This window comes from Eschrichtius robustus, chromosome 9, assembly GCF_028021215.1.
Source record: "Eschrichtius robustus isolate mEscRob2 chromosome 9, mEscRob2.pri, whole genome shotgun sequence".
Classification (NCBI taxonomy): domain Eukaryota; kingdom Metazoa; phylum Chordata; class Mammalia; order Artiodactyla; family Eschrichtiidae; genus Eschrichtius; species Eschrichtius robustus.
This window is the reverse complement of record NC_090832.1, coordinates 52055874-52064285: the sequence shown is the minus strand read 5'-3', so window position 1 is coordinate 52064285 and position 8412 is coordinate 52055874. Positions and strand designations below refer to the sequence as shown.

Genomic DNA, 8412 nt, shown 5'->3' with positions numbered 1-8412 from the left:
AGTAGTTGTGGTGCATGTGCTTAGTTGCTCTGCGGCATGTGGGATCTTCCCAGACCAGGGCTCAAACCCGTGTCCCCTGCATTGGCAGGCGGATTCTTAACAACTGCACCACCAGGGAAGCCCTTGTCTCTTTCTTAACTCTGGGTTTCTCTCCTCCTCAGAGTCTGTCTTGCAGCTTTTGGCTGTAATCCACTATTATACTGGAGCCCTGGTGGTGTGGTGGTAAAGTGGGGGGCAAGGGCACATTCTGTAGTTTCCAGATTAAGTCCCAGTGTTTAGTTGGCCTGTGACCGTCACAGGTGTTTCCCAGGGGTATAGCTTTACCCCTGTGCCCCTTCCTCCCTTCTCTGGCTGCAGCATTTCCCTGAAGTCTTGACCCCTGTTGACTGTGTTTTATTTTTCCTTTAGGTGAGATAGGAAGGCTAGAGGGGCTGGTGTGGGAAGCATGCCCTTCTCCCATCAGGGATAAGGCTCTGGAAGTCTTATCCTGGAGAGTAAGCCTTTGTAATAAAGAAGGTTCTGGTATTTCACACTGATTATTCATCTCCTCTCCCTGCCAGAGACATAGGGGATCTTTCTTGATCTTCACCATGAGAATCTTGTGGGGTTCCTGGAGGTAAAGCCCAGGTACATGTGGGGGTCCCTCTAAGACTGTGGTCTCCAGGAGTCACTCTTGTGCTACAGCACACTCAACCCCCAGCAATTCAGTATCAGTATTACCGTATGTGTGTTCCTTACCAGTTTATGGCTCTAGCAGTTCCTGCTCCGGGTAAACAGGTTTTGACTGAGTCTGGCTAGATAAGCCTCTCTCCAGATTTGGGGGTGGTGATTTGCTCTGCAACCTCAATTCACTGATGGGTGGGTCTAAGAAAAGTCATTGATTTTCAGTTTGTCCAGCTTTTCCTTGTTGTAAGACAAGGGTGCCAACTTTCAAGTTTTTTACACGTTGGGGCTGAAACTCAAGTCCGATTTATTTTATTTGGAATGGCCTTTCCCCTCCCTCCACTTGAACTCTTGTGTCTCTTCCATCCTCACATTTGCCATGTCTCCTGTCTGTACTATGTGAGTCTTTTCATGCCAGTGTCCTAACAAGACTGAGTTTCTTGAGAAAAGGGCCTTTGTTAACCTCTGGTCTATGTTAACACTTTGCTCATATAAAATGCTTAGTGTTGCTGTTTGATTTTACTGGGTCACTTCCATTTACGGCACTCATTCTATCTAACAGTAAAAAGCATCTGTGGTGAGGCGTTAACCCAGCATCCTCTAAACTTCCTTTTGTGCTTTTAAATGACTTTTCCCGGTCTCAAGGTCCTATTTTCTTAGCAAAGTTGGAATAAGGCAAACTTGATTAACTGTAAATCAAGATTTACAAAAGTAATTTCTCAAGATCTGATAAGTCCTGACTTTTTCTCAATTTCCTGATTTCTTTTTGTAATGACTTAAGTAGCCAGGTTAAGATCAAATCTAACCAAATACCAGGAAATCAAAGGGCCTCCTAGCTAAGTGCCCAAACTTGGCTGTTTCAGAATTACCTGGGAAGCTTAAAAAAAAAAAAATCCTGGACTCAGTCTTAGGCAGTAATTGTGGTGCACAGCTAAGTTTAGGAAAATAAGATACTTCTGATCAGCTAGCTCTCCATGCCCCAAAGTGCTTTTTATACCCACACTTAAAATCAAACTAAAAAACAAAACAAAATCAATTCATTCATTCACTCATGCTCAGCCTAGAGGACATTGGAAACGTTACTGGAAATTCACCCTTTCATTCAATCAATAAATTTACTGAGCATTAAGTAAGGGCTGGGTAGGTGCCAAGTCACAGCCCTGGTCCACAAGAAGGAAGTGAACCAAGGCATGGCTTTTAGAGGCAGACATCCTTCCAGTCTAAATCCAGAGCCGTCACATCCTGGGTAACCTCGGGCATATTACTTAAGCTTGCAGAGCCTCAGTCTTCTCGTCTGTAAAGGATAATATTATTTACTTCATAGGGAAGTTCTGTGACAGAGATCACAAAGGAACTATCAAGGAAAACATACTCCATCCTCCTAAAACAGTTTCTAACTTGTTTCCCAGTCCAAACACTTTCATATTGTAATAATCACAGCTAGCACTTACGGAGCAGTTAACCTATAAACCAGGCAGTGTGCTAAGCTCCCTGTTCATCCATACCTCAAACAAATTTTATCTGTAAAGGCTTAGAGGCCAGCAGCCTCCTCCTTTCATTGGCTATATTCACCCAAAACAGGCAAAGCAAGCTGAAGCAACAGCAGTGGCCCTTAACAAGAGGGCTGAGTTAAAAAGATGCAGGATGTAATAAAAAGGAGCTGCTCCCTCATGTCCAGCCCAGAGGTCATCATGACTACTGAGGGTCATGACGGCAGAACCACCGAGCAGGAAACCAAATACCAGATAAACCTATCCAGGAACTGCCAAGGGCTTAGTGGTACTATTTGCTGCTGCTACTGCCACATCTGTGATTCCCACTGCCATTGGATAGCCATCATTAATTCTTTACATGTCTCAGGCACTGCTGTTCTGTGGATTTTACATTTGGTCCTCAACAACTATAAATTACTAAAGGCACCACTGCTGTTGACCCTTTACGTCTTGCAGGAGTTGGGACAAGGTGATAACTTACTGAGAGGACCCGGAGCCTGAGACTCTTGCTGCATAACTCACTGCCAGTTTAACTTCTATTCTTTTAGGAAGACTCTTAAGGGCTTCTGGAACTTCCTCCTATATCATTAGAGTTAACAGCGCCTGCATTTTTACTTCACAGGGTTAAAGGTGTCGTTTTAATACAGACCATGGTTTCAGTTCTCTAAGAGACAACACTGAGAAGTACCCTCCTACATTAGGTAAAAACATGTTACCTAGAATAAACAACCTTTCATCTAACTTGAAACCTTCAAGTTTCTAAAAGCAGGCCTGCCCTTAGGAAATTGTAAAGACTAAAAGTAAGCAGGCCAGTACAACCCATCCTAAGCCACACTATTCCCTTGTCTATAAATGATCAAAAGCAAAAGAATTCCACAGTGAGCAGAAACCTTGGCACTGTTGACATTTTTCTGTTGTGGGAGGTGGTCCCGGGTACAGTGTAGGCAGTTTAGCAGCATCTTTAACCTTCTACCCACTAGATTCCAGTAGCATCCCCCAGTTGTGATAACCAAAAATGTCTTGCGAGGGGCTTCTCTGCTGGCGCAGTGGTTAAGAATCCGCCTGCCAATGCAGGGGACACGGGTTCGATCCCTGGTCCGGGAAGATCCCACATGCCACGGAGCAACTGAGCCCGTGCGCCACAACTACTGAGCCTGCGCTCTAGAGCCCACGACCCACAACTACTGAGCCCGCGTGCCACAATTACTGAAGCCCACGCACCCAGAGCCCATGCTCCACAACAAGAGGAGCCACTGCAGTGAGAAGCCCGCGCACCGCGACGAAGAGTAGCCCCCGTTCGTCACGACTAGAGGAAGCCTGCGTGCAGCAACAGAGACCCAACACAGTCAAAAGTAAATTAAAAAAAAAAAAAAAAAAAAAGTCTGGCGACATTGCCAGATGTTCCCCGGGAGGCAAAATCATGTATGCTTTAGAGGAATTATTGGGTTTAGCAGAACTACCATTACTCTGTTCTGCATACCAAAAACTGACCACCTTTGATTTGACTGCTCTAGCTCACTGAGACAGAATTCACAGTTGTTTAGCTCTGTACTTTTATGGAACTGTGACATATTTAAGCAACAAAAGGTACTACAGAGCAGCTCTGACTTCTTCCTATGATATCCATCTGCTTGGGGGACATCCTAGTTTGGTCAAGGCCTAAGCTGATTTCCTCTCAAATGGACTGACCTGTCTCTACATGAGACACTTCTGGAGTGCAAGGGCAAACTTTCCTTACCTTGGAGTTTAACTCTAGGTCATAACGGGTCCCCAAACCACCAGATGTTGTGCAGATTCAAATTGGAGACCACATCCTGGCTGTAAAGGTCTGGCCGCAACACAAGTTAGGCAGCAAGGAGTCATGCATTTGCTGGTTTCTTATCAATAATACAAGTCAGCTAGAACACTGCCCTTCTCCCTTGGTTAAAGAGGAGAAAGTGTGCCACTATCCTAAACCAAACTAAAGAGAAAGCATGAATCTGCTGACTAAGAAAACGGTTATTACACCCTTGCTAAGTTTGTTTAAACAAGTCACTCAGATGAGCTAGGGAAAAAATTCTTCTGAAAAATAGGGGGCATGCTATTGACTTATCTTAAAAGGCCTTTTGAAAAGAATGACTTGGGATTATAGAGCATTTTCCAAATACACAAAGTGCTTCATAAGAACTCAGTAAGCTTTAAGGAATGCTTTTCCTAGTACATCACTTTTGTTGTTGTGTAAAAGAAAATAGCCCCATTCAAAGGGTAGTAGCATATTTGATATCACCACTGCTTAAAGAGGAATGGAGTTACAGGAATGAGAAGTATATAATTAGTAAATAATCCCTCTCAACAAGTGAGTTAAGTAGGAAAGTCTTCTGAAGAGAGAAAAGAAAAGCCAGAAGCAACACAATCAGTGCATATCAGAAATGCATTTTTATTTTTATTTGAAAACAACTTAAATTTTTAGACAAATGATTTTAGTATATAAATTTGATTTTGTTTTTATACAGAATATAAAGATTTCCCTCATTGATCTTCCATGTGAAGGGGATTACAAGCCTGAAGGGAGATACTTTCTGCACACAAGTGTGTATATCTTACGTGTAGGGTACTGGAAGCCAATGTGTAGTGTTTCCACACATAAATTAGGTCAAGTGATACCACATATTAAAAAGGGGATAAGAGAAAAATTCTATTAATCAGATTCAAGAAGCAAACATGACACAAAAACTGCAGGTAAGACCAAATGAGTAACTTTAGTTAGGACACTGCAAGTTATCCTAGAGTAACAGGTTTGTGAAGCTAGAGCATGTACCACATTAAAACAGCAAGAAAGAACTATTTATATAGAAAGGCTGGAATGAGGGATTTTTTTCACGAAAGCAAATTAACTTGTAAACTGCCAAAACAAAACAGAACAAAACTGAGCATTATGAGTGTTAGTATACTGAAGGCATATTATACCAGTTTTTGTGCAGCATGCTAAAGTTAGTTAGAACTTCTTCACTGGTGCATATGAATCATTAATAGTCACGGAAAGTTTTTCTTGCCCCTTCTTGCCAAATTTCAGGCATGTCTTATTTTAGATGGAGTATAGCTTTTATCTATAATTTCATCCTGTAAAAACATATGAAGACAACGTTCATTCTGTGCCAGAGGATGACCAGCGACCCTAGGAATAAAAGATACAAATTCAGTCCAGTATTTTATAAAAGTGGGGGAGGGGGACCAAACATACACATTTTAAGGTTAGGAAGCATGAACAATTTAGTAATAATAAGTGTTATTCTGGACTGCCCATAAAGCGATGGTCTATCAACTAACAGTATATTTTCTTTCCTTCAGTTCATGAGGGTAATTTAGAAAACATTTAATCACTAGTTTTGCACTGCCTCTGGCGTATGTACGCAATTAACTTCTTTACATATTAGTTGGTATATTCGTAAGAAACCTAAACGAATTTTAGTGTTAAAAGTGAAACAATGTCATTGATTCTAAGAATCCATTTTAAAGAAGGAAAAGATATAGGACTATAGTTAGAAATACACTGAAGTTCAATAAAAGCCCCAAAATACTAAGAAATAGGCACAAATGTTCAGGTTTTTTTGTTTTTGTTTTTTGCTTGCTTTTAAAGGTTTCTATCAGACTAAACACAAGATCAGACTGGGCAACCAGACTTTATTTCAGAATTTAAAAACATCCAAGCTAGCACTGCCTTCTCCAAAAAGAAAGTATGTTCATAAGAAGACAATGAAGGTTGTGTGCTCTCAGATAACTAAAAGTTAAGGGCTTTGTATAACTTTCCCTCTGTTTACCACTCACAGATCTTCAAATTACTAGATAAAAATTAAAGTATTGCTAATAAATAAGCTCACACAACCATATTCTCTAGGATTTGACTTTATTTGGTCAAACTTAAGGCCAAATGCACAATTATAGTGAGCCCTTTCCAGGCATAACTCTTCCTATTATTTTGGCTTTTAAATAATGGCTATATTTAGAGAATTCCTGGCAGTCCAGTGATTAGGACTCTGCACTTTCACTGCTGAGGGCCCAGGTTCAATCCCTGGTCGGGGAACTAAGATCCTGCACAGTGCAGCCAAAAAAAAAAAGAGGCTATATTGCAAATAGGAATAAAATTAAAAGCTAGAGTTTGAGTTTATTAAGTTTCTAAAGTAAAAGATAAATGATACAGTCTCCTTACATTTTCAAAAGAATATATTTTGCCACAAAAATTTTAAATGTGCACCTTTACACAAGACATGCTGATGATACTTCCATCTGCAATCAAACAAAATGATTGCAAGTGTATTGTAAGTTTTACTGTTCATGCTAGAACATACCTTAAATCAGAAAGAATCATAAGTAAAACTATTTTTTAAATGCCGTAATTTTAAATGTAATTTGCATAAATTAACCAAGAAAAACAAATACAAAACTTAGGTCAACACAAAGATACTCGTATCACTCACTCAAGTGTGTTAATATTTATCATGATATTCAACTTGTTATATATTTTCACTTTGTTTAAATGATACAAAAAGTTAGGAAATGACCAAAAAGAAAAAGCACCAGTTCAGTCTGATATCTAAATTAATAAACAGCAGTCACCTAAAGACATCTCAGAACACTATTCACTCTTAGACCTTGAGGAACAGAAAGCACTTACTTGTTTATAAACTGCTCCAGCCCTTGCTTCCTTTCTTCAATAAAATTGTCATCAAATATTCCATCATCTCCTCTAAAAGGAAGCTGACGCAAAAATGCTTTCCCAGGGAGTGGGGGAACTACAACCTAAAACAAGATAAGGAAAGAAAGTTCTTGAACATGCTGGCTGAGTTGGGAAAATTTATAGAGCATAACACGAAGACAAAGGATATCTTCACTATGAGAACCATCCCATTGTTAAACTAGTTTAAATATACAGTTAAAGGGAATCAACAAAAATACACTGAAAAATGATTCAATGTTTTGGAGGCAAGATAACCAAAATGCCAGAATAGTCCATCAAACCAAAGCTCCTCAATGGCAGGGCCCACAGCTTAATTTTCATTTTTCCTGGACTTATCAAAGCACAAGTATACAAAGAGAATAATCAATACTGAAATAAAGGCTACCATGCCCCTCAGTTTTGATGTCACTTGGGGAAGACAATGCTTTATTACAATGGTAACTGAAGAGATCAAACTCAACTCTCGATTAAATGAAGAAGTAAAATACTAACAATGTTCTTTCTGGCATGGGCAGATAAGAATTCTGTGGTAAATTTCTTCCATCTCATACCATCTGCATATAATCTTTCCTACCTGTGTTTGAGGTGATGACAAAATAATCAACTCTACTTGTTGCCACTCTTCCATTTCCTAGGCTAAGAAGCACGTCAACTTTCTCCCAAACCCATTATCCTATCTTTCCCCAAAGACCTGTCATTTCTTCCTTCCCACACTAGAGGAACATCCCAAATTTTCCCTGTCAAAGCCTAACTTTCCTCTAGGGACAACTTATGACTGATCTCCCTCTTCTGGGAATTATCTGGAGCTCAAATATTTGTTTGAATTAAATAGCACCTAGCTATTTATTTCACAGGTTAGTTGGGTTCTCTATCTCAGGATTTCTCAACCATGGCACTATTAACATTTTGAACTAGATAATGTACTGGGGGGAGGGGTTTCTTGTACACCGTAGAATACCTATTCAACAGCATCCCAGGCCTCTACCCACTAGACACCGCTAGTAGGCACCCCACAGTTGTGACAATAACAATGGTCTCGAGACACTGTCAAATATCTCCTGGGGAACAAAACTGCCTCTGGTGGAGAACCACCAATCTATCCTCTTAATGCTTTCAAATCAAGGACCCTCGTCTCAGGCTTTTTATGGTTATTTTAAGAAAAGCTGGGCATACAACAGAAGCTCAAATATCTGTTAAATGACTAACCACTTAGGTGAATCTTATGTTAAAACAGAGAAAAGGTGTGGGCAAACAAGTTAAACAAGGAGAAATATAAATAGTAAACACCAGTAATAAAATTATACATATTCTAAGAGGTAAAACCTAAAACCCTTGATGCAGAGTTTCTATCCTAAAACAATAATTCAACAAGGTAAAAAAGGGAAAGATCATACAACTTCTTACAGATCAGCAAAAAACAAAGAGCAAAAAAGAAACACAAAACCAATGCCCAACATAAACCTTGTAATTCCTTCCTAGATCTACTCTCCCCAGATACCCAATGATTAAGACATCTAAAGATTTGTCTTTGTCAGTTTGCTT

General features: G+C 39.8%; 1 protein-coding gene across 1 annotated transcript in view; it reads right to left on the bottom strand.

Moving 5' to 3' along the window:
• Positions 1-4548: 4548 nt before the first annotated feature.
• The window catches only part of SNX3 (sorting nexin 3), a 44392-nt gene continuing 40528 nt past the window's right edge, over positions 4549-8412 (bottom strand). The window contains exons 3-4 of the mRNA XM_068551456.1: positions 6808-6932; positions 4549-5310 (exon numbers count right to left, since the gene is read on the bottom strand). Of these exons, the coding sequence (XP_068407557.1) occupies positions 5205-5310; positions 6808-6932 (231 nt within the window). The 3' untranslated portion in view covers positions 4549-5204. The remainder of the gene's footprint in view (positions 5311-6807; positions 6933-8412) is intronic.